This window comes from Podarcis tiliguerta, assembly GCF_965153285.1.
Source record: "Podarcis tiliguerta genome assembly, chromosome: 13".
NCBI lineage: Eukaryota > Metazoa > Chordata > Lepidosauria > Squamata > Lacertidae > Podarcis > Podarcis tiliguerta.
Genome location: NC_139546.1, coordinates 53,006,653 through 53,032,761, shown reverse-complemented (window position 1 = coordinate 53,032,761; position 26,109 = coordinate 53,006,653). Strand labels below are relative to the sequence as shown.

General features: G+C 48.7%; 1 protein-coding gene across 3 annotated transcripts; it reads left to right on the top strand.

Moving 5' to 3' along the window:
* The first annotated feature begins 376 nt into the window (after nt 1-376).
* Nucleotides 377-24,258, top strand: CHRNE (cholinergic receptor nicotinic epsilon subunit). Of its 3 annotated transcripts, none has more exons than XM_083410440.1 (12): nt 377-733; nt 9,168-9,307; nt 13,395-13,439; nt 13,701-13,810; nt 14,778-14,933; nt 16,279-16,382; nt 16,572-16,772; nt 17,992-18,106; nt 18,570-18,684; nt 19,681-19,894; nt 21,682-21,812; nt 23,827-24,258. In XM_083410440.1, exons 2-12 carry the CDS (start codon nt 9,281-9,283, stop codon nt 23,983-23,985), a joined length of 1,377 nt encoding a protein of 458 aa, XP_083266566.1. In that variant the 5' UTR covers nt 377-733; nt 9,168-9,280; the 3' UTR covers nt 23,986-24,258. The 3 variants fall into 3 exon arrangements, with proteins under 3 accessions (XP_083266566.1, XP_083266567.1, XP_083266565.1); XM_083410441.1 differs by lacking the exon at nt 377-733 and adding an exon at nt 8,090-8,177; XM_083410439.1 differs by lacking the exon at nt 377-733 and adding an exon at nt 8,209-8,439.
* Nucleotides 24,259-26,109: the final 1,851 nt, after the last annotated feature.

The following is a 26,109-nucleotide window of genomic DNA, read 5'->3' as shown; positions in this document are numbered from 1 at the left end:
GGAGCCTGTCCCAAGTTGCTTAGAAAACTGAGGCGAGTGTAAACTAGTTTCAGCGCTTTCATCTTTTGTACGTTTTAAAGCGCGGCCGTGAATTTCTTTCTCTCGATTTCCCCGTTTTACCTCTTTTTGCAAACCTCTCCGAGTCTCCTTTTCTATTATTATAATCAAGCGGCGTATATAGGTTTTGGGAAAGGAATAAAGTGAGAAATGAACGAGGCAGCGGCAGCCCCGCTCCCGACTCACTCGTGAACCAGGGTTCAAAATTATTCCACTGCAAGCAAGAAAAGACACGGGCTTCTGCTAAGAATCCAGAGACGGGAGAAATAGCATTTTAAAAGTAACATTTATCCGAGAAGGTCTTTGATTTCCCTAACGAGACATAGTAATCCTATAGGATGTTATCATCAGTGATGCAGCCACAGACAACTTTTCGTCTTGCCCAGAGGGGACACCCAGGAGAGCGCGGCTCCAGCCAGAATGACTTCCTGACGCACCTGGTCTGGAGGCTCCTCCCCCTGGGCGTGACCAGGTAGAGGGGCGTGGCCCCGCAGATCCTGCAAAACGCATCCTCCTCTTTTTTGCTCTCTTGCCAGCAGCACATGGCTCATCCTCACAGAGTCTGGAAGTCACAAGGGAGACAGTCTGAGGTTTAGCTCAGACTTATTTTCCCTGCAAATTTAACTGCAACCACAGGACAAAGTCTGCCTTTCAGATTTACTGCTGTGAGCAGAATGTAAGTAAACTTTACTCTTGCTTTTAAACAAGACTGTTGTGTTGTTGTTATTATTTTGAGGAGGGAATTAAAAGGGGAAATTTGCCAGCAACAAGCCAGACTGCATTGCTCAACTTAAATGATTCCAAGGAATCCGTCAACTTGCTTCCAGCAAAAGTGCAAGGAAATGCGCTCTGCTCCTTGCTCACTCTCGTGAGTGAGGAGGGATAAAATTTAATCCATATATCCTCTCCCGCTTTCCTCAACATTCCCACAAAGGGCTATGGGACACAGAGTTGAGTATTTTTTAGTATTTTTGGTGGATGGCACTGGATTGAGATCCTGAGCTGAAAAGTATTTTTGCCTACTTCCTGGTAAGCACATGGTCTATTGTTCCATTGTGTGAGGGGATTAAGCAGCCCTCCGGCTTCCCTCAGAGTTCACAGCAGTAGCTGAGGCAGTGAAGAGTTGCTTTGAATTTTGAGGTTTTGATTTTGAATGTTGACAATCTTAACGGAGAAATCTGAGGGCTCCCTTGGACAAAAATCAAGGACCCCAGCCAGGAAGACCAGAGCAAAACAGCAGCCAGTGGGCTTGGTCTTGATTGAAGACTGTCGCGACAGGACTCCCACCTGCCCCCAGGTGGAACAAGATGGAAGCCCCAAACAAAAGAGAACCCAAACTTTTATTAGCTGCTAATCCCCATGTTACACCCCCCCCCAAACTACATCACTCATACATCATGAAAGGGGAGGTCTGGTGGCCGTAATCTGAGCATCCTGGACCCTGCCCCATGGTTCCCCTTGCCCTCCACCAAACACCCAACAAGTGGAGCAAAATAGATCTTTACATTTCCCTGTTTCCCAGCCAAGTTCATCCCACCCTTTTGTCTTCATCTGGGTTTGTTACTTCTGGAATGGCTACCTGTCTGGCACTCAGGTATCAGGATGCCAGGGATTATCACTCTGGCAGAGGGGCTGCTGAGGAGCTGAGCTCACAGGTCTAGGTGAGTTTCTGAAGTTTTCCCAGTGAGCCAGTACAGAGATACATTTATCAGCGAATTCTTACATTTGGTATCGTGCAGCAAAGGCCCTTTGAATAGGCAGGAAGAAACTGCGATGAAGTGTTTTGTGGGGACAAATCACAAAAGTCACAAAAGTGATTGTGCTGGTTTTGGTAGTGGGCTGCAGGTGCCTGATATCTGCTGGAGGGGCAACCCCCCCCCCAACCTATACATAAATTCCTGCAACAACAATTTCCTCAAATTTTGAATATTTTTCAGATTTTGAGATGGCGAGTGCAGCTTTCTCTGGTTACGGATACCGACCAATGCCCAAGTTAAATGAACACAATTTTGTTATTTGGAAAAAGCGTCTGGTGGTGATCCTTGAAGCGGAAGGGAATTTAGATGCAATTGAAAATCCCCTGCCCACTGGCACCAGCGAAGAAGATTTGGCTAGAATTAAGTTGTGGAAATCGCAAAACAGCAAAGCCAGGGCAACCATATTAGATGGACTTGAAGACGAACATTTGTCGCTAATTGACAGCAGAGACCATGCTGCGCAAATTTTAAATGATTTGGAGCGGATGTTTGGAGGAGGCAGCGTGAAGAGTGAATTGGAGCTTTCGTATGGAAACATCAGTAAGTGTGCTCAATGGAGAAGATTAATACGCGATCTTTTAAAGCTTAGAATGAATTCCAAAGCAGAGTTTTCAAAACATGTGCATGAATTTACGGCTATACTGCAGAAAATACAACTGACTGAGCGTCCATTTGATGAAGACCAAAAGGTTGCGTGCTTCCTAGCAACACTAGGACCCAAATTTGATACATTTGCTTACTTAAGGGAGGATAAAGGCCAATCAACTTTCAAAGATGTGATTGCCTATTGGCGGCAGAAGTGCCAAGGGAGAGACGAATCTCCAGTCAGAAACCTAAGGAGCAGTGACTCCGATTATGTCTCTAGACATCACGCGAAGGCCAAAGGCACACCTAAGAAAGTTGTGTGTTTTAATTGCCACAAAGGAGGCCACATTGCGAAGAACTGCAGAGCTCCAAAAACACCCAAACCCCTTCCTTTTAAGCAAGAAAAGGAAAAGAAGGGGAATTATCAGCGACCTTGCTTTTGCCAGAAAAGCGCTTAACTGCTAATAATCATGAAAACAAATCAAGTTAGCAGGGCAACGTCCCATTTTTCATATAATAAGGACTTCTTTGAAGATTATAATAATATTGATAAATCACAATGTGGTGATATTGAAGTTGCAGGTGGCAACATTCATTCCCTATGTTCCAGAACTGAATTGTAATAGTGTGTCTACTTTGGGCAGAAAAGGTTTTCTTTCTTTTTTAAAAAAAAATAAATAAATTAGTTTTTACACATATTTTCCAGTACAACATCCTTTTAAACGTCATTTCGAAATTTTTGGCTATTGCAGCCTAATACTTCCTTCAACCTTGACTGCTGGTTTTCTAAACTATGCATTTTGTTGCTATAATTATTGCTATAAACTCAAATTTCCAATACATCTATTCTTAATTCTTTTCACAATAATTAATAAATGACTCCTTACAAAACTTCTTCTAACCCTACAAGCGATGTTACAATTGCTTTCCAAATATATCGAAAACTTCTTCCATTCCTTTAGGAACGTCAGGTCTGCTGCTTCCGAATTTTCCCTGTTAGCCTCGCCATCTCAGCATAGTTCATCAATTTCTCTTGCCACTCTTCTTTAGTTGGTATTTCTTCTTGCTTCCATCTTTGGGCTAATAGTATCCTTGCTGCAGTTATCGCATATGAAAACAATTTTTTAGCATTCTTATGAATTTCTGTACCCACAATAGGACAGAAATGTTTTTCAAGTAGTATTTGGAAACCGAGAATGCAATGTAACTAAGAATGGTGAGGTGATTGTCCAAGCCAAGCAAATAAAAGGTGTATATGAGGTTAATCTTTCAGTACTTCAGTCTGCAAAAGTGTTGTGCTCAAACCAAAAGGACGAGGCGGACCTTCGAACTCTGGCACAGAAGACTTGGACACAGAGACACCAACGCCATACTGGACCTCCAAAAGAATGAGCTTGCGAGGGGACTGCAGGTAACACAGAACAACTCAGCACCAACAAAATGTGTAAGTTGTGTCACTGAGAAAGCTGTGAAACTTTTATTTCCTCTTTGCACTGAACAGAGAAGCACCAGAGTGCTAGACCTATAGTCCGCAGTGACTTGTGTCGGCCAATGAATGTTCCATCGTTGGGGAAGAACAGATATATACTAATTTTTCTCTATGGGTTTTCAAAGAACTGCGTAGCATATTTTCTCAAAGAAAAGAGTGAAAGGCAGGAAATGTTGAAGAACTACCTTGCCATGGTGGAGAACGAAATCCAGAGAGCATCGGCTATGCTAATGTCTGATAATGGGGGTGAGTATTGCTCATGCAATCTCTCCTGGAAGAGGAAGTAATTGAGCACGTAGCCACTGTTCCTTACACCCTACAACAGAGCTGAAAGATAGTTCGGATCTGTCATGGAGTTGCATGTTCAGGATGCATCTCTACCCCAAAATATGTGAGGAGACGCAGCCGGAACTGTGATCTCTCTCCAAAACAGACTGCCAACAAAGGGAGCCAAACATACACCCTTTTGGACTTTGCCATGGGAAAATTCCCAGCCTGCCACACATTTGGAAGTCTTTGTTGCCACCATGTTCCCAGGGAACATAGACACAAGCTTGACTCCAGAGCGCAAGCAGCTATTCTTGTGAGATACGCCTCTGGAGGAAAAGGATACAGAATAATGGACTTACAAACAGGAGAAGTAAGGGAAAGGATTTGCTGAACCATCTAATTTGAACGGGAATACAAAAAAGGGAGGCGTGAGGAAGTCGAGGAAACAAGCATATGAAAGATAAAGAAATGAAATTTGGATGTGTTTTTAAATGTCTTAGTTTTTTCTTTTTTCGTTTTTTCTTGTTGTTTTGCTGTACTGTTTTTTCTTTCTATTTTTGATGTATTGTTAGTTAAATTTTTTATTGTTTTTTCTTTTCTTTTTATCTTTTTTCTGTTTGTAACTATTAAACATTTAATAAATATTATTTTTTTAAAAAAAATACAAACAGGCGAAGTAAGTGGACGACATGCAGCTTATTTTGATGAACACAACAAAGCTGACACAAGAAACAGTGTTGTGGATTTTTCTGAGGAATCAGAAGCAGTCCAAGCTCTTGTGTACTTTCCCTCCCTAACCTTGCAATGTCCAGATCCGCTTTCCAGTGTCATAGCCCCCCCCCCTCTTGCCATGCAGAAAAATGCTTGTACACCAAGTCCAATAATGTTCTTTCTTTCGTTGATGATTTGATTATTGCCACAGTAAATGACAGAGACTGTGCGCAGGTTGTGAAACACGTAAGCAAAGATGTTGAGGTCAAGGAACTGGGAAAGATCCAGTTCTGCCTTGGAATTCGAGTGGAAAGAGAAGAAGGCGGTTCATTTCTTCTTAGCCAAAAGCAGATTTCTGAACTGATCCAGAACATGCAGATGCAAGAACCACAGCCATGACTTCTGACTTTTTAAAGAATCGGGATGATTTAAAGCTATTGCTTCACAACAATGAGTAGAGGTCAGCGATCGGAAAGCCTTTGTATCTTGTTACTACTACGTGACTTAGCCAATGCAGTGGGAATTCTGAGTAGAAAGGTAAATTTCCCACTGAATATGACTGGGTGGGTGTGAAAAGATTGGTTCGCTATCTACGGGGTATAATAAACTGTAAATTAAGACTGTCAGCTGTTAGTAATCCTGAAATGATTGGTTTTACTGATGCAGATTGGGCTGGATGCACGGCTGATTATAAATCCACAGGTGGATATGTGTTTATGTTTGGAAATGGTCCCATCTCACGGGGGGGGGGGCAGTTATACAGTCATACCTCGGGTTAAATGTGCTTCAGGTTGAGCGTTTTCAGGTTACACTCCACGGCGACCCGGAAGTAACGGAACGGAATGCTCTGCTCCTTGTTCACTAGTGTGAGTGAGGAGGGATAAAATTTAATCCATATGTCCTCTCCTGCTTTCTTCAACATTCCCACATTTCTCCCCCTTTGGCTGATTTTTTATTAGGATTTCTCATGCTATCTTAAAAATCATCACCATCATTTATTATTATTTATACCCCGCCCATCTGGCTGGGTTTCCCCAGCCACTCTGGGCGGATTCCAACAAAATATTAAAAATACATTAAAACATCAGTCATTAAAAACTTCCCTAAACAGGGCTGCCTTCAGATGGGGGGGGGGGTGCCTTTTTGCATTGCCAACGGCAATGACATCTGATGGGAGGGCATTGACCAGGGCGGGCGCCACCACCGAGAAGGCCCTCTGCCTGGTTCCCTGTAACTTGGCTTTTTGCAGGGAGGGAACTGCCAGAAGGCCCTTGGAGCTGGGATGGTTTAAAAGGCTGAGGGGAAATGGCCAGTAGCCTTTACGTGGGCGGTAGCCTTGAAACTGGCCTTTCTGTGTTCCCGGGGTTGGGCTAGATGAGCCTTGGGGGTCCCTTCCAATGCTGCAATTCCCTGATTCTATGGGGCCTCTGGGGAGATGGGCTTCAGCCTCAGAAGCAACTGCGATTCAGACCCAGCCGCCTTCGCCCTTCATATCCGGGGCTAAGAATGGGCGATTTATTATTAGATCCAGGAAGAGGCTTCACATTTTATCTGTGAGGACCAGACGGATCTGTGAGCAAGGAGGAGACGGGGTGGGGGGAGGGGTCCCTTGGAAGGCAGCCCGGACTCCTGGGTCCTCCGAGAGGGGAGGGGAATCGGGTGGCTCAAAGTGGGGGTGGGGGGGAGCAAGGCTTCCTGGGTTCTCCGGGGGTTAACAGTGGCCTCGCACTGTTGGCCCAATGAGCTCAGGATTGGTTACTCTGACCTCTTCTCCAGGGTTTCATGGATGGTTTGGAGGCACCAGGATTCGAACCCACAACCTGCTGCATGCCAAGCAGGTGCCATAGAGCTATGCCCTTCTCCAAATTGGGGGGGGGGGGGATAGGGTTAGTTAGGACCCCTGGGATCATTGGGAAAAGAACTCGGCAATGGAATAAATGGGTGAGGACGGGGCGCCTGGGAGCCAGGACAAGAGTGCCTCTGAGAATATGCAGAGTGTTCTTCACTGACCGCCTGGGATTATGGAACAGGGCTGCCAGCTGGGTTTCATAGAATCCTAGAGCTGCGAAGTTGCAAGGGACTCCCGGGGGTCATCCAGGCCAACCCCTGACAGTGCGGGAACCACAGGCCTCCCTAAGCCTGAGCAGGTGTGGCAGGAATTTTTGTATAGGTTTGGGGGGGTGTTTGCCCCTCCAGCAGATATCATGCACTTGCAGCCCACTACCAAAACCAGCACAATCGCTTTTGTGACTTTTGTGACTTGTCCCCACAAAACACTTCATCACAGTTTCTTTCTGTCTATTCAAAGGGCCTTTGCTGCACGATACCAAATGTAAGAATTCACTGATCAATGTATCTCTGTACTGGCTCACTGGGAAAACATCAGAAATTCATCTAGACCTGTGAGCTCAGCTCATCAGCAGCCCCTCTGCCTGAGTGATAATCCCTGGCCTCCTGATACCTGAGTGCCAGACAGGTAGCCATTCCAGAAATACCAAACCCAGATGAAGACAAAAGGGTTGGATGAACTTGGCTGGGAAACAGGGAAATGTAAAGATCTCTTTTCTTACACTTGATGGGTGTTTGGTGGAGGGCAAGGGGAACCATGGGGCAGGGTCCAGGATGCTCAGATTCCTGCCATCAGATCTCCCCTTTTGTGATGTATGAGTGATGTAGTTGGGGGGGGGGGTGTAACATGGGGATTAAAGGTAAAGGGACCCCTGACTGTTAGGCCCAGTCGTAGCCAACTCTGGGGTTGCGGCGCTCATCTCGCTTTATTGGCCGAGGGAGCCGGTGTACAGCTTCTGGGTCATGTGGCCAGCAGGACTAAGCCGCTTCTGGTGAACCAGAGCAGCGCACGGAAACGCCGTTTACCTTCCTGCCGGAGCGGTACCTGTTTATCTACTTGCACTTTGACGTGCTTTTGACCTGCTAGGTGGGCAGGAGCAGGGACCGTGGGATTTGAACCGCTGACCTTCTGATTAGCAGCTAATAAAAGTTTGGGTTCTCTTTTGTTCGGGGCTTCCATCTTGTTCCACCTGGTGGCAGGTGGGAGTCCTTTCGTGACCGTCTTCAATCAAGCCTACTAGCTGCTGTTTTGCTCTGGTATTCCTGGCTGGTGTCCTTGTTTTTTCTCCAAGGGAGCCCTCAGATTTCTCGGATAACACAGGTCAGGTGGGATGAGGCTGAATTAAGAAATTCTTTCCGCAAGGGCGAAGGACTGGGGTGCTTCTGACATCCCAGCACAGCTCCATCGGGGCAGTTCCAGAAAGCAGCCGGCTCCTTTGGCCCTTCTGGAGAAATTGGAGGTATCTGGAGGGCAGAGATCTCAGCTTTCCTGATTCCCCTTCTTCCTCTGCCCCAGAGATCTGTCCGGCAGCCACCATATAATCCACCGACAGGTGCAGGAAGTGAGCGTAGCTCTGAAAGCGAACACCCTTCCTCGGGAGCCCAAAGCGACCTCGAAATAACCTCAGGAAAAAGCCTTTGCTCTGGAGCCGGCCATTGAGGCGAGAGGCGCCATGGGGCGAGGAGTCTGGCTGGGGGCTCTCCTTTGCTGGGGGTCCTTCTGTAAGAAAGGGATGGGGGCTTCATGGGGGGGGGGAGGAGAGAAGAGGGTCAGGCATAAAGGGGGAGCGGAGGTTTTGCAGGGAGGGGCAGTTTTGTATCTATTTGAAGCAAGGCGGGGGAATAGCAGGATTGTCCCGCCAGAAGGGACCTCTGAGGGTCATCCAGCCCAACCCCCTGAGAAGCAGGGAGGCCAAATTGTTTTAGGGTTAAGCTCTTGCTCTCCTGCCAACTGGCTCATATTTTGTTTTCCCTGTTTAGGGAAGCTTTTAATGTTTGATGCATTGCGGTATTTTAATATTTTGTTGGAAGCCACCCAGAGTGGCTTTATACCCCAGATGTGCAGGATATAAATTTATTATTATTATTATTATTATTATTATTATTATTATTATTATGCCTCCACACAATCCCAAATACGAGAGCCTTCTTCAAATACTGAAAGGGCTGCCGCATGGAAGAGGGAGCAAGCTTGTTTTTCTCCTGCTCTGGAGGGCAGGACTCGAACCCGTGGCTTCGAGCTACAAGATTCTTACCAAACACCAGGAAGAACTTTCTGCGAGGTGGAAGGTGGCGGAGTCTCCTTCCTTGGAGGTTTTTAAGCAGAGGTTGGGCGGCCGTCTGCCCTGTATGATCTAGCTGAGATTCCTGCGTTTCAGGGGGTTGGGCTAGATGACCCCTTGGGAGCCCCTTCCACCTTTACAATTCTACAATCCTGTTCAATCCTCCAGGGCTGCTGGAGGCCAACGAGGACCTCCGCCTCTACAACCACCTTTTCGCCAACTACGACAAGAGGGCCCGCCCGGTGCGCAACGAGGGGGACGTGGTGGAGGTCAGCATTAAGATGACCCTGACCAACCTCATCTCCCTGGTAAGCTGGGCTGCGTGTTCCCCTCCCCAGACCCCCCCCCCGAGCCCCCCCCATCCCGCTTTTAGGGGCTGCCATCCAGAGTCACTCGGATCTCGGATCGCTTTCTTCCCCCTCTCTGAATTTGTCCTGTCCTCTTTTAAAGCCATCCACTTTGATGGTCTGTAGTGATCAGATGGGATTACTCTGAGGAATTATAAAATATGCATCAAGCCATTGTGTCCGTGATGAAAGCATTGCGTTGACTGGGTTCGATTCATTGACAATAATTCCTGATCAAATCCCACAAGTCTCTGCATCTCTGATTTCTCTACGGCTGACAGGCACATGCATTCTGAAACACAGGCCAGTTGCTGTTTATGACCTTTGGGGTTTCCTAAAAGCATTCCTCCTTGTTTCCTATTTTATTTACTCTGGACTACTTGTTGTTGTTGTTCTTTAGCCGTTGAGTTGTGTCCGACTCTTTGTGACCCCCTGGACCAGAGCACGCCAGGCACTCCTGTCTTCCACTGCCTCCCGCAGTTTGGTCAAACTCATGCTGGTAGCTTTGAGAACACTGTCCCACCATCTCGCCCTCCGTCGTCCCCTTCTCCTTGTGTCCTCCATCTTTCCCAACATCAGGGTCTTTCCCAGGGAGTCTTCTCTTCTCCTGAGGTGGCCAAAGTCTTGGAGCCTCAGCTTCAGGATCTGTCCTTCCAGTGAGCACTCAGGGCTGATTTCCTTCAGAATGGAGAGGTTGGATCTTCTTGCAGTCCATGGGACTCTCAAGAGTCTCCTCCAGCACCAGAATTCAAAAGCATCCATTCTTCGGCGATCAGCCTTCTTTATGGTCCAGCTCTCACTTCCATACATCACTACTGGGAAAACCAGAGCTTTAACTGTACGGACCTTTGTTGGCAAGGTGATGTCTCTGCTTTTTAAGATGCTGTCTAGGTTTGCCATCACCTTTCTCCCAAGGAGCAGGCGTCTTTTAATTTCATGGCTGCTGTCACCATCTGCAGTGATCATGGAGCCCAAGAAAGTAAAATCTCTCACTGCCTCCATTTCCTCCCCTTCTATTTGCCAGGAGGTGATGGGACCAGTGGCCATGATCTTCGTTTTTTTGATGTTGAGCTTCAGACCATATTTTGTGCTCTCCTCTTTCACCCTCAATAAAAGGTTTTTTAATTCCTCCTCACTTTCTGCCATCAAGGTTGTGTCATCTGCATATCTGAGGTTGTTGATATTTCTTCCAGCAATCTTAATTCCGGCTAGGGATTCATCCAGCCCAGCCTTTTGCATGATGAATTCTGCATATGAGTTAAATAAGCAGGGAGACAAAATACAGCCTTGTCGTACTCCTTTCCCAATTTTGAACCAATCAGTTGATCCATATCCAGTTCTAACTGTAGCTTCTTGTCTCATGTAGAGATTTCTTAGGAGACAGATGAGGTGATCAGGCACTCCCATTTCTTTAAGAACTTGCCATAGTTTGCTGTGATCGACACAGTCAAAGGCTTTTGCATAGTCAATGAAGCAGAAGTAGATGTCTTTCTGGAACTCTCTAGCTTTCTCCATAATCCAGCGCATGTTTGCAATTTGGTCTCTGGTTCCTCTGCCTCTTCTAAATCCAGCTTGCACTTCTGGGAGTTCTCGGTCCACATACTGCTTGAGCCTTCCTTGAAGAATTTTAAGCATAACCTTGCTAGCGTGTGAAAGGAGTGCAATTGTGCGGTAGTTGGAGCATTCTTTAGCACTGCCCTTCTTTGGGATTGGGATGTAGACTGACCTTCTCCAATCCTCTGGCCACTGCTGAGTTTTCCAAACTTGCTGGCATATTGAGTGTAGCACCTTAACAGCATCATCTTTTAAAATTTTAAGTAGTTCAGCTGGAATACCATCGCTTCCACTGGCCTTGTTATTAGCAGTGCTTTCTAAGGCCCATTAGAACTGGACTACTATGCATGCTCAAATAGCTCTTTGTAGTTTTAATCTTTAACTTTGTCCCACATGGGGTTTTTGAAATCTGATTAGTTCTTACGAACCCTGTGTAAAAAGTTCTTTTGTGAATAAAATGACCTGGGCCGGAGGGTGGAGACAGATTATTATTGGCACCCCTCCCAGAGTCTTGCTGGTCAAGCCTTGTGTGTATTCTGTTAATCAGAGTCCAACCCTTCCTTTGCTTTGGGAACACCACAGTGGTTATCCCTGCCCCCTGTGGCAGGGAGTTCCACTGGTGAACGGGGGCAAACTTGATACTCAGGTTTCTGCCAGAAGGCCCCTCTCCCAGTTTATGACATAGTTATGACAAATGTATGATGTTTAACTAAGGGTGTCATGGGTAAAATGGGGAACTTATATATATATAAAGGGAGTCATCTTTTGTTCGGGGATTATTTCTGTTTCTTCCATGTGGTAGTTTGAAGTTTTGTTGCAACAATAAAGATCAGGCCTATTGGCTGCTGCTTTGCTCCTGTTTTGCTGGAGTCTTTGTTTGACAATCCAAGTGAGCAGGGGCGTTTTCCTTTAACAACTCTGTGCTATGTGAAGAAATGTTTTATTCCTTTTTTTTTTTTTAAAAAAGCATTTTTATTGAGTTTTCTTTAACATAAATCACACAAACAAAACATATAGAGTAAAGGTCTATATTCTTATGCCCACTTATTTTCATTATGACAGTTCCTTCTGTTTTCTATGCATTACAAAATGAAATCGAAAACCTTTACCATTTTTTTTTAATGGAAAGAGAGAACTGCAGAGTTAGAAGGGACCTCCAGAGTCATCTAGTCCAACCCCCTGCAGGGCAGGAATTGCAGCTAAGGCCCCTGTAATAAATGTAAAACTGCCCTTATTCCCTTATGGGGGGCACAAGAGCCCATATAGAGTCCTTTGCAGGTTCTCCATCGGTCAGAGAAAATAACAGAGGCCAACCAGAGAATATTGAGAAGCAAAGCAGCTCGTAAGCCTGATCTTTATTGAACTCTTGCAACAGGGTGCTCCCCTCTCACGCAGGAGAATGGAGGAGGACCCCGAACCCAGGCGTGCCTGCCCTTATATAGACATTTTAAACTGCCCGCCCTGGAGTCCAAGACCACCCCCAGAAACATCATACCTGCATCACAGAAGGGGCAGTCTACAACAGAAATCTGAGTGCCTTGTTTACCTCCTGTCTGGCAGGTCACCCGTTAATGCTCACTTGATTGGATACCCTGGGGAGCCTGGCCAGTCTTTTGTAATGCTTGGACTACTGCCATGCGCTCTATGTGGGGCTACCTTTGAAGGTGACCCGGAAACTACAAGTAATCCAGAATGCAGCAGCTAGACTGGGGACTGGGAGCGGCCGCCGGGACCACATAACACTGGTCCTGAGAGATCTGCATTGGCTCCCAGTATGTTTCCAAGCACAGTTAAAAGTGTTGGTGTTGACCTTTAAAGTCCTAAACAGCCTCAAAGGCCCAGTAGACCTGAAGGAGCGTCTCCACCCCCATCGTTCTGCCCGGACACTGAGGTCCAGCTCCGAGGGCCTTCTGGCAGTTCCCTCCCTGCGAGAAGCCAAGTTACAGGGAACCAGGCAGAGGGCCTTCTCGGTGGTGGCGCCCGCCCTGTGGAACGCCCTCCCATCAGATGTCAAAGAGAACAACAACTACCAGACTTTTAGAAGACATCTGAAGGCAGCCTTGTTTAGGGAAGCTTTTGGTGTTTGATGTATTGCAGTATTTTAATATTTTTTTGGAAGCCGCCCAGAGTGGCTGGAGAAGCCCAGCCAGATGGGTAGGGTATAAATAATAAATTATTATTATTAATAATGATAAATACTTAGTTCCTGAGCCAGGTCACAGGCTCACCCTATTCATACACAGACATACCCTTCATACAGGATTTCTGAAGGAAAAGACAATGGGGAGGCTTTTCCATTTCCCTTGACCTTGCAGAGAAATCATTTGGTCAGTTTGGGAGTCAAGATGGTATCAGGGCTGTTTTCCTGTGCTGCTCCAGACATGTGGTCCACACATCTATGTATGCGCTTGGTTGGTACATTAATGAACGTTTATATTACATTATATTTAACCTTAAATGTTTTATTTCACCCCAAACCCTTTTCTCTCTTCAGAACGAGAAGGAGGAGACGTTGACGACGAATGTCTGGATTACACATGTAAGTCTTAGGCCGCTTCTCCCCCTAGACGGCAGGGGCATTTGGGGCTTCTGGTCCCCAGAGAAGCCGTGGGGTGGGGAGCAGATTCCGGCTCGACATCAGGAAGAACTTTCTGGCAGTAAAAGCCGCTGGGATGGAAGGTGACAGAATCTCCCGCCTTGGAGGTTTTTAAGCAAAGATTCCTGCATCGCAGGGGGTTGGGATGGATGACCTTCGGGGGCCCTCTTTTGACCCTCCAGCTCTGTGCTTCTGTCATCTCAGCAATGGATCGATTACCGGCTGGAATACAAGAGCGAGGACTATGGCGGCATCTCGGCGCTTCAGGTCCCCGCGGACAGGGTCTGGCTTCCAGACATCGTCCTGGAAAACAAGTGAGTCTTATTTTTCAAAATGTATTTTTATTAAAGATTTCATTAGTTTACAAAAGTATGTGCAATCTCTCTCATGCCCCCTCCAAGTAAGATTTTTTACAGATCAGCTTCATTTGTTGAGACATTCAGGGAAAGGGGTGGGGGGAGGGTCGGGTGGCGATGTTTCTATTATACTTAATATATGTGGGGTTTTGTTCCAGCGTCGCTTGTGCAGGTTCTGTGCTATTCACTTGCGTTCCTTAGAAAAACTAACCAATAAACTGAAACTGGTAAAAGGTAAAGGGACCCCTGACCATTAGGTCCAGTCGTGGCCGACTCTGGGGTTGCGGCGCTCATCTCGCTTTACTGGCCAAGGGAGCCAGCGTACAGCTTCCAGGTCATGTGGCCAGCAGGACTAAGCTGCATCTGGCGAACCAGAGCAGCGCACGGAAACGCCGTTTACCTTCCCGCCGGAGCGGTACCTATTTATCTACTTGCACTTTGACGTGCTTTTGAGCTGCTGGGTTGGCAGGAGCAGCGACCGAGCAGCGGGAGCTCACCCCGTCGTGGGGATTTGAACCGCCGACCTTCCGATCGGCAAGTCCTAGGCTCTGTGGTTTATCCCACAGTGCCACCCACGTCCCAAACTGAAACTGACATGGGGGCAAATAGAAGAAGACGCCTTCACCCCGGTATGGCTCCCCTTTAGCACACACACACAGCCCTACAAGACAACGACAAAAATCCACCTAAGGCATACAAATCAATATGGTTAACCTGATCCAAAACACCCACCCCACTCACACATGAAAACAAAGACCACCACAGCCAAGCACAAACAAGTGAGTCTTTTTTGGGAGGGGCTGCATTCTCAGGGTGAGTGTGTGCCTGAGACCCTCGGCTGCTTGCTATGAAAACTAGACCTGGCCCTTACTCGCCTTCCGACCCCCTGCTGCCCCCTTCCTTCTCTCTCTCTGCCCCCCTCCAGCATCGACGGGAATTTCCAGGTGGCTTACTTCTGCAACGTCCTGATCTACCCCGGGGGCTCCATCTTCTGGCTGCCCCCGGCCATCTTCCGCAGCACCTGTGCCATCGAAGTCACCTTCTTCCCCTTTGACTGGCAGAACTGCTCCCTCGTCTTCCGGTGAGAGCCTGGGGTGGGGGGTGGGGAGCCCATGGTGAGGGGTTCGAAACACATGCTTGTACCTGCGCCCAGGAAACGCTGCCAAGGACTCCAGGTCAGGGGCTGGAGAAAAGGGCAGCTGGGACCTGCATCACCCGAAGGTGGATTTAGCTGCGATTCCTGCATTGCGCGGGGTTGGGCTGGATGACCTTTGAGAGTCCCTGTGGCGTGTGAAATACAGAGCAGTCAAATACAACGCATTCCTAGAGTGGACATAAAAAGGGGGTGTCTGGACCAGTCAGTCGGAACTTCCTGTGTCCTCCTGGGCTGGGACATGTGACTAGAGGTGGGCGTGTGACCTCACCTGTGCAGGTAACGAAAAACCCAGGGGAGACAGCCATCTCTCTCTATATGTAACAAATACTATGGGCAATATGGACAGATGCTGTTGTAAATAAAAAATATGCCCCTTTCCCTTATGGGGTATCCAAGAGCCCATATAGAGTCCTTACATAGGTTCCCTATTGGTAGGAGAAAATAACAGAGGCCAACCAGAGAATATTGAGAAGCAAAGCAGCTAGTAAGCCTGATATTTATTGATCTGTTGCAACAGGGTGCTCCCCTCACACACAGGAGAGGAAGAGGACCCCCAAAATTGCTGTGCAAGGGCTTATAAAGACTTTGAATTTTCCATCCTGTAGATCAAGACCACCCCCAGAAACATTATGCATACATCACAGAAGGGGTGTAACCTAAGACCACCCCTCAGATACATCCCACTTACATCAGAGAAATTTAAATGTTGTTTTTCTCCTGTCACAGTTTATCTCCTGTCTGGCAAGTTACTTGATTGGATTGCCTGGGGAGCCTGGCCATTCTTTTGTAGTGGTAAAATACTTATTTCCTGGGCCAGGTCACAGGCTCACACCTTATTCAAACAGACATATCTTGTGAGGAAAGAGACAATGGGGAGGCTTTTCCAGTTTAACCTTGTAGAGAAAGGATTTGGTCAGTTTAGGAATCAAAATGGTTCCAGGTTGGTCTTCCTGTGTTGAACTATGTATGTGCAGTTATGAACATTACCATATATCTAATTCCATAAAATTCCTATCACAATGCACAATATATAGATTATGAAATAATAATATACGGTTGAAAATGTTGACAATTCGGACCCGGGGAGGGGATGGGGAAGTCCTGGGATTCAGAGAAATCTCTCCATAGGGATATATGTACTGGGTTTTGTTACAAACTTATATTTGCAAAATCAAATAAAAACAATTGCAAAATAATAATAAGAATAAGAATACAGTAATCTCATGCAAGACGCCACGAAAGCAGAGCTTCGCCCTTGGTCTCTTGCCAGGTCCCAATCGTACAACGCCAGGGAGGTGGTCCTTACATTTGGGGGCGACGACGAGACCGGGGAACCCGTGGAGGAGATTGTGATTGACCCGGAGGCTTTCACAGGTAGGGGGCCTGCGTCAGCCTCGGAAGGGGGTGGGGGGACAACCCTGGAGGGGCAGCGAGTCCAGACCTGAAGACCCCCCCCCACCCTGCCTGCCGCCCTGGAGAGACGCTGGAGGCATCGCTTGCCCTCCAACCCACCCTCTGCCTCTCTCAGCCCCACTGCCATGCCCCCTTCTGTCTCCCCCCCAGAGAATGGGGAGTGGGCCATTCAGCACCGTCCGGCTCGCAAGGCCCTGGCCCCCGTCTCCGGGGTGGAGGCCCCCGGCTTCTCGGAGATGCGCTACTACCTGATTATCCAGCGCAAGCCCCTCTTCTACATCATCAACATCATCATCCCCTGTGTCCTCATCTCCTCCCTGGTGGTCCTGGTCTACTTCCTGCCTGCGGAATGTGAGTCGTCCCCCCTGGGGAGGGGAGGGGGGCAGGGCGGGGGAGGAGAGAGTTGGGAGGGACCCCCAAAAGCCATCTAGTCCAGCCCCCTGAAATACAGGAATCGCAGCTGGAGAATGCCATCTCCAGCCTCCGCTTAAGGAAGCAGTCGAATGGCTCCGATCCTCAGAACGTTCTTCCAAATCTTTAGTTGGAATCTCTTTCCTGGCAAGTTGAAGCCATGGGTTCGAGTCCTACCCTGTGGAGCAGCAGAAAACAAGCTTGCTCCATCCTTAATAATGCAGTGGTACTTCGGGTTACAGACGCTTCAGGTTACGGACTCCGCTAACCCAGAAATAGTACCTCGGGTTAAGAACTTTGCTTCAGGATGAGAACAGAAATCGGGCTCCGGCGGCGCAACAGCAGCAGGAGGCCCCATTAGCTAAAGTGGTGCTTCAGGTTAAGAACAGTTTCAGGTTAAGAACAGACCTCCGGAACGAATTAAGTACTTAACCCGAGGTACCACCACCATAATAATAATAATTATTATTTATTTATATCCCGCCCTTCCCAGCTGAAGCCGGGCTCAGAGTGGCCAACAACAGTAAAAATAACACCATTTACATAAAATCACAATCAATTAATTGAAATACATTCTACAATCAATTCATTATAAAATCAATTCAAAATCAAATTAATGGCAACCATTGGGCTGTGCCTTGGCTAAAGGCCAGGTGGAACAGCTCTGTCTTGCAGGCCCTGCGGAAAGATGTCAGGTCCCGCAGGGCCCTAGTCTCTTGTGACAGAGTGTTCCACCAAGTCGGGGCCACGGCCAAAAAGGCCCTGGCTCTGGTTGAGGCCAGCCTAACCTCCCTGTGGCCCGGGACCTCCATGGAGCAGACCTTGAGCTATTTGAAGACGGCTCTCATCTCTCCTCTCAGTCTCTTCTTCTCCAGGCTAAACATAGCCAGGTCTTTCAACCGTTCCTCATCAGGCTTGGTTTCCGGACACCTTGATCATCTCAGTCACCACCTCCCAGCTGGTCAATATCCCCCTTAAATTGTGGTGCCCAAAATTGGACGCAGGACTCCCAGCGGGGTCTCCCCAAGGCAGAACAGAGCAGGACTATTCCTGCTCTTGATCGGAACACAAGACTTCTGCTGACGCAGCCTAGAATCGCATTTGCCTTTTTTGCTGCTTCCTCACACCGCTTGCTGACCCCTGCCTTCTTCCCGGGCAGCGGGAGGCCAGAAAATCACCGTCAGCATCTCTGTCCTGCTGGCCCAGACTGTCTTCTTGTTCCTCATCGCCCAGAAGGTTCCGGAGACCTCGCTCAGCGTCCCCCTGATCGGAAAGTGAGTCTCCCCCCCCCCCCAGCCGGCAGAGCCAGGACTCCTGGGTTCTGGGGAGAGTGTTTGCCCATATGTGGGGAGCAGAGTGGGAATTTGTGTCACGGAGAGGCGGCAACTAGACCTAGTGGGGTGTATTATGGAGGGGAGGGGGCTCAGGATGTCCTGGAAGCCCCACAACACAGACCCAGACTCTGGGAAGGGCCAGGGCTCCGCTTTGCAAGCAGAAAGCCCCCGATTCCTCCATGAGGACTAAGATCTTGCATTGCTTTTAGGGGAAGGGCTCAGCGGGAGAGCCCCCCTGCCTTGCATGCAGAAGGTGCGAGATTCGAACCCCATGCCACACCTCCAGCTGGGGCTGCAGGGAGAAAGACCCTCTGCCTAAAACCCTGGGTGGCCGCTGCTGCTGCCGGCCCGTGTCAACAACACTCAGCTTAAATCAAGTTTCCTGTGTCCTTCTGCTGGGCAGGTACCTGCTGTTTGTGATGGTGGTGGCCACCCTGATCGTCACAAATTGCGTCATCGTCCTCAACGTCTCCCTGCGCACCCCGAGCACCCACACCATGTCACAGCGGCTGAAACACGTGAGGATGGGGGGGGGCTGGGGGGTGCGGCTTCTGCAATTTGCCCAAGGAGGCCGGTGAAGCCAGCCCCACTCAGATCAGGGGCAATCCTGCACAAACCAAGCCCATGCAAGGGCGTTTATGAAGTTTTATTTTTGGGGGGGTCCTGCCAAAAAGTCCCCAATTGGGAAGGGCTCGGGATTTCTCAACTGGACCCCCTGCAGGCTCTGGTCCCCAGCTTTCGTCTCTGGGGTTGGGGACTCTGGAGTCGTTCCCAGGCCGGCTGTTGTAATTTGAACCCAGGACATCCTGCTTAGAGGAAACATGAAAACTATTTGGCTTTCCAAAAAGCAGCGTGCTTCTTCGACAAACCGAGCTCAGTGTTGTCCAGCCACGAAAACGATAGCTGGTTTGAGTTCCTCGCAGACCAAAACATATTTTTAATAATAATAATATAGCTGTTAACTTACAGATATCAAAATAAGGGACCAGCAGCCTCGAAAATAAGGGATCAGCAGCCAAAATAAGGGATCAACAATTACTTTGTTGAAATACATATTTTGTTGCGTGCAAATGGCTTTAGATACCTATTAGGTCCATAAATTACCATGTAGCATATATTCAACACAAAAAAACAGCAACAATTTGTTGTTGACAAAGCACAGCTGGACATAGAAAGGGCCCCATCACCTTCAGTAGCTTATTTAAGGGACATCATCAATAAGGGACAGCAGCGGGACATGGCGCTGGGATAAGGGACTGCCCCACCAAATAAGGGACGCTGGACAGCTATGTAATAATAATTTTTTATTTATACCCTGCCCATCTGGCTGGGCTTCCCCAGCCACCCTAGGTGGCTTCCAACAAAGCATTAAAATACAGTGGTCTGTTAAACATTAAAAGTTTCCCTCCCCCCAAATTTACAGGATGGTTGAAGTTGAATTTAGAACCAACAGGTCCAAACAGGTCCTAAGAGAAGGTGCTTTTACGAACGGCCCCCGTCTCCCCCCACCCCAGGTCTTCTTGGAGCTTCTTCCACGCTACCTGGGCTCCAGCTTGGAGCCGGCGGAAGAAGACCCCTGGGACGCCCCCCGCCCTCGACGGCGCAGCTCCTTCGGGGTGATCCTGAAGGCGGAGGAGTATATCTTGAAGAAGCCGCGGAGCGAGATCCTCTTCGAGCGCCAGGGGAAACGCCACGGGCTCCAGAGAGTGCCGGGATACAGCACGGCTTGTGAGTCCCCCCCGGGGGGGGGAATCTGGGGGTCGCAGGTGGGCAGGAAGGGGGCAGAGGGCTGCTGGTGGAGACGCCCCAGCTCTCCTAGAATCGCACAATCAGGAGGGACCTCAGAGGTCATCTAGTCCAACCCCCCAGGAATCTCGGCTAAAGCATCCCTGACAGGTGCCCCCCCCCCCCAGATTCTGTTTAAAAACCTCCAAGGAAGGAGAGTCCTGGGAAATCCATTTCTCTGCCAAATGGCTCTCACTGTCAGAAAGTTAGTTTAGTTGGAATCATTAGAAGCCGTGGGTTTGAGTCCTCCCCTTCATTTATTCCCCCCCCCCCAATAATTTTTTATTATTTTCTTTACACAATCATTCTTACAGTACATGAATCAACATATAAATCTTATCTACATCGTAGGAATTATGTCAGTCCTGCCAGGGTCTTTAAATTTTCACAGTTATCCTTTAAGTATACAATAAATATACTCCAATTCTCCTGGGATTTCGGAGCCTGAATCCTGCCGGTCAGTTTGGCTAACTCCACATAATCCATCCTTTCCGCCTGCCACTCCACAATAGTAGGCATTTCTTGTGATTTCCAGTTTTGGGCCAACAAAGTCCTCGCAGCAAATGTGGTGTACAAAAATAGTCTTTGATCTGATTTCTTTATCTCCTTTTCCATCAAGCCAAGCCAAAAATCTTCTGGGCCTTCAGATATTTTAAGATGGCTCCCGTATCTTCTCTCAGTCTCTCCTTCTCCAGGCTAAACATCCCACAAGCGGATCCAGGCCCTCTTCTGCCCACCTTCCAGCTTGTCTATTTTTTCCTTTTTAAATTTATTTATTTGGTTCCCCAAATTTTACAGCCATGTATCCAACACGAATCATAAAAACCAAGAAATCTCCTGGACTTCCAGCCTCCCCTTTGCGGGTCCTATTATTATTATTTTGTATAATTCTTATTAAAGAATTAAACAAAGCATATTATCCAAAAACATGTCATCCTTAATCCCCCCCCCCTTTTCCTCCCTTGCCCCACCCTCCCAAACAACCCCCCCCCTTCCCTCAGTCTTTGGTTTCTTTTTGTGTAGGAAAATGGGCCTCGTCATTTTTGTATACTGTTCTCTGCATGTTACAAAAACATATAAATCCTTGAATTGTTTAACTGATTATTGTCGATAAAAAGTTTGTGTTTATTCAAAACCTGCCAAGGAGCCCAATTCACTTTGTTGCATCTTCAAATACTTTGTAAAGGGTTCCCCTTCCTCTTTAAAGTCACAGTTATCCTTGTCTTGTGGCTTGTGTGTCAATTTTGCCAGCTCTGCATAGTCCATCAGTTTTTCTTGCCATGATTCTTTAGTTGGAATTTCTTCAGTCTTCCATCCTTGTGCTATTAGGACTCTCGCGGCCATTGTGGCATACACAAAGATGTTTTTTCAGTTTTTCTGGCAGATCTTTCCCTACAATCCCTAACAGAAATGCTTCCAGTTTTTTAACAAGTGGAACATTTTCTTCAATTCATTATATATCATTTCCCAAATTTTTTTTAATTGCATTACAATCCCACCACATATGGTAAAATGTCCTATTATTAATCCTTTCCTCCCGCATCTTTGATGGTAACCCGAATTCCATTGTGTCCAGAATTCAGCCTTAAACTATGAGGTGAGGGTTGTCAACCTGGTGTGCAACATCTTTATTTGCTGAAGGAGGAGTTGTGAGTGTGCAAAGTTGTGCGTCGCCACGTTTGGCAAGCTCTTAAGGTTTTATTACTCTCCCCCCGCCCCCCCCCCCGCAGACGGCCTGGACGTGGGGGGAACAAGCACCCTCTACAAGAACCTCGCTAGCCTGGCGCCCGAAATCAAGGAGTGTGTGGACGCCTGCAACTTCATTGCTGAGAGCACCAAGGAACAGAGCTCCGACAGTGCGGTGAGCCCCCATCTTTCCTCCAAACCCCCCCCCCGCCTCCCGGACGTTGTTGGGAGAGGACCTGGGAAAGACCAGGGTTCATATCCCGCCACTCGCTTGGCCAGGGAGGCCGTTACACGTGTCCTTGGGCCAGTCGCTGCCTGCCAAACTCACTTTCCTCGCAGGGTTGTTGTGAGAATAGCAGGGGGGGTTGGGGTAACCGTATGCAAAGTGCTTTTTTTCTTCTAAAAAATATGTTTGGGATTGGGGGGGGCAACTCCCATCTCTTGCGGGGGCGCAGTTAGTGCCAGTGCCTTCCGTCAAGAGTTTGGGCGCAGGTTGCAGCCGCAGCAAAGGTGGCATTTTTCCACCTTCACCGCATCAAGCAGTTGGTCCCTTACCTTTCCCGCCCTGACCTGGCCACAGTGATCCATGCGACGGTCATCTCCAGGCTTGACTACTGTAATTCGCTCTACGCGGGGCTGCCCTTGAAGCTGTCCCAGAAACTCCAGCGGGTGCAGAATGCAGCAGCGAGGCTCCTCACGGGGTCCCTGCCATGGGAGCATATTCACCCGGTGCTTTTCCAGCTGAACTGGCTCCCGGTGGAGTACAGGATCAGGTTTAAGGTGCTGGTTTTAACCTTTAAAGCCCTATGTGGCCCAGGACCCTCGTAGCTATGGGGCTGCCTCTCCTGGTATGCCCCACGGTGGACCTTAAGGTCCACAAATGACAACATTTTGGAGGTCCCGGGCCACAGGGAGGTTAGGCTGGCCTCGACCAGAGCCAGGGCTTTTTCAGCTATTGCCCTGATGTGATGGAACGCTCTGTCCCAAGAGACTAGGGCCCTGCGGGACTTGACATCTTTCCGCAGGGCCTGCAAGACGGAGCTGTTCCGCCTGGCTTTGGTTTGGACTCAGTCTGACCCCCCTCCTTTGGTAATCCTCACAGAACTCTAGCCCAATGGCTGCCATGAATTTGATTTTGAATTGATTTTAGAATGAATTGATTTTAGAATGCTGTATTATTTTACTGTTGTTAGCCGCTCTGAACCCAGCTTTGGCTGGGTAGGACAGGAGATACACACACACACACAGAGAGAGAGAGAGAGAGAGAGAGAGAGAGAGAGAGAGAGAGAGAGAGATATTTAGGGGTACTTCATTTTGACTCAAGAAAATCACTATTTCATAGTGCAAATTGGGAAGAATAAATACAGTAAATGGAGAAAAGTACAAAGATTCATAAAATGTTTAGGGTCCCCCCAGAAAAAAAGCACTGCCTATGTGCCACCAAGAGCTCAAGGTGCAAAATAAAAAGGGCACACAAATGTATTAAATAAAGTAAACTCCTCTCAGTCTGAGCCGGGATTGTTTTCTGGCATCTTCTGGGTGGCAAAATCTAGAATTGTAGAGGTGGAAGAGACACTGAGGATCATCCAGCCCACCCCCCTGCATGGCAGGAATAAACAGCTGTCCCATCGGGGGATCGAACCTGCAACCTTGGCATGATCAGTGCTACGCTCTAACCGATGGAACTGTCCAGGCTGCGTTTGCAGCCTGGTGCCTATTATGGGATTGGTAAAGGGACCCCTGACCATTAGGTCCAGTCGTGGCCGACTCTGGGGTTGCAGCACTCATCTCGCTTTATTGGCCGAGGGAGCCAGCATACAGCTTCTGGGTCATGTGGCCAGCAGGACTAAGCCGCTTCTGGCGAACCAGAGCAGCGCACGGAAACGCCGTTTACCTTCCTGCCGGAGTGGTACCTATTTATCTACTTGCACTTGATGTGCTTTCAGACTGCTAGGTGGGCAGGAGCAGGGACCGAGCAATGGGAGCTCACCCCGTCATTGCGGGGATTCGAACTGCCTGATCGGCAAGCCCTAGGCTCTGTGGTTTAACCCACAGCGCCACCCATGTCCCTATTAGGGGATTGGAGGCCCCCCAAATGTCTCTCCTGCCCGCCACCCCACCTTCGGGGCCTGCCCCCCCCCTCCACAGGGAGAGCTCTGACCCCCACACTTGCTGCTCTCTCCCCGCAGGAGATGGAGAACTGGGTGCTGATCGGGAAAGTGATTGACAAGATGTGCTTCTGGGTGGCCATGGCCCTCTTCGCCATCGGCACCCTCGCCATCTTCGCCATGGGGCAACTCAACGCCGCGCCAAGCAACCCCTTCCCGGGAGAGGAGCTCGAGGAGTAGGAGCGCTGCGCATGAGTCAGCCTGGGGTGCGTGTGGCACAGGGAGCTCCTCTCTGTGGTTTCGGGGGGACCTCTGGGGTCTCCAAGCTGCTTGACCTGAGTTTTGTGTCCCGCTCTCCAGCAAGCAGGTCTGAACAGGAGGGTTTTCTGAAGATCTCGGAAGGTCTGCCCTCACCAAACCCAGATGGAGACATGATGAGCCGTCTCTGCAAAGCAGACCCGGTTGTGTGCAATTGCAAAGCTTGCGCATGTTTGCAGAGGCCGGATAAAAGATGTGACCAGTGTTGTCTGCATGTGCTGTTTTGAAACACACCCACCCACACCCACACCCACACCCTTTCTGAGCTGGCCTCATAGAATTAGAAGAGACCACAAGGGCCATCAAGTCCAACCCCCTGCCAAGCAGGAAACGCCATCAGAGCACTCCTGACATATGGTTGTCAAGCCTCTGCTTAAAGACCTCCAAAGAAGGAGACTCCACCACACTCCTTGGCAGCAAATTCCACTGTCGAACAGCTCTTACTGTCAGGAAGTTCTTCCTCATGTTGAGGTGGAATCTTCTTTCTTGTAGTTTGGATCCATTGCTCCGTGTCTGCTTCTCTGGCGCAGCAGAAAACAACCTTTCTCCTTCCTGTATGTGACATCCTTTTATATATTTGAACATGGCTATCCTATCACCCCTTAACCTCCTCTTCTCCAGGCTAAACATGCCCAGCTCCCTTAGCTGTTCCTCATAAGACATTGCCTCTGCAACGTCCTGGCAAATGCCTCATGTGTCCTGTCTTTCCATCTACGGACACCTCTGGATAGAATCCTAGAATTGGAAGGGGCCCCCAGGGGTCATCCAGCCCAACCCCGTGCAACGCAGGAATCGCACCTCAAGCACCATTGACAGGTGTCCATCCAGCGTCTCTTCAAAAACCTCCAAGGTCGTCTGTTTCAATGTCAAACACCTCTTGTGATCAGAAAGCCCTTCCTTGTGTTTCATAGTAATCTCCTTTCTTGTTATTTGAAGCCATGGGTTCGAGTCCTGCCCTCCAGAGCAGCAGAAAACAAGCTTGTTCCCTCTTCTATTTCCTCCCAGTCTCCTCTTTCACAGGCTAAACATCCCCAGATCCTTCAACCGTTCCTCATCAGGCTTAGTTTCCACACCCTTCATCCTCTTGGTCTTTATCCTCTGCACACCTTCCAGCTTGTCAGTATCCTCCTTAAATTGGGGCCCCCAGAACTGGACACAGGATTCTAGAAGCCCGTGTCTTTTCTTCTTTGCAGTGGAATAATTTTGAACCCTGGTTCATGAGTGAGTCGGGAGCGGGGCTGCCGCTGCCTCGTTCATTTCTCACTTTATTCCTTTCACAAAACCTATATACGCCGCTTGATTGTAATAATAGAAAATGAGACTCGGAGAGGTTTGCAAAAAGAGGTAAAACGAGGAAATCGAGAGAAAGAAATTCACGGCTGCACTTTAAAAGGTACAAAAGATGAAAGCACTGAAAATATTTTACACTCACCTCAGTTTTCTAAGCGACTGGGGGCAGGCTCGTCTGAAAATGCAGGGAAGGCACCTGCTGGATCTCAAGAGGCAGGGAGTTCCGCAGGGCAGCGGCTGCTCAGTTGCCGGGAGCCCTTTTGGAGGCGAGGCAACCAGAGGAGGACGCAATAATCTGGGGCTGGCAGACTTCTGTTCAGTTCCTCTCCTAGGAAAGTCCCAGTGTTGTCTTTTGCTTGGGGAGGGCGCTGGAAGGGGAGGCGGGCGGTGGGGGCTCAGGAAACCACAGAGGGTCTTCCGCTGCTCAGGGCGCAGGAGATTGGGCTGTGGGTTCGAGTCAGGGCGCCAGAGAGCGAGCGAGCGAGCAAGGAGAAGCAGAGGAGGAAGGTAAGATTCGGGGGGGGGGGGGGAGAGATTAATTTTTTTGCAGAGGGGAGGGAGTTCTGCTGGAAGACCCCACGGACTGCTCTTGCCAACCCGGCCGGAAAAGCAGCGGGCAAGCTTTTGGGTGCAACAGAATTCCTCGCCAGGCTGGAACGAGAAGGGGAAACCATGTTCTTAGCTGTGGCGAGAAAGCTTGTGATGCGCACCCTGGAAAATGGGGTGCTTGTTATGGAGTCAGGACTGATTGATTGA

Excerpts from the sequence above, each read along its gene's own strand:
- CHRNE (XM_083410439.1), top strand. The coding sequence starts at position 8,391 with ATGGGGCGAGGAGTCTGGCTGGGGGCTCTCCTTTGCTGGGGGTCCTTC. Across the intron at positions 14,934-16,278 it reads AACTGCTCCCTCGTCTTCCG|GTCCCAATCGTACAACGCCA; the intron begins GTGAGAGCCTGG and ends GTCTCTTGCCAG. Across the intron at positions 18,107-18,569 it reads AGCGTCCCCCTGATCGGAAA|GTACCTGCTGTTTGTGATGG; the intron begins GTGAGTCTCCCC and ends TCTGCTGGGCAG.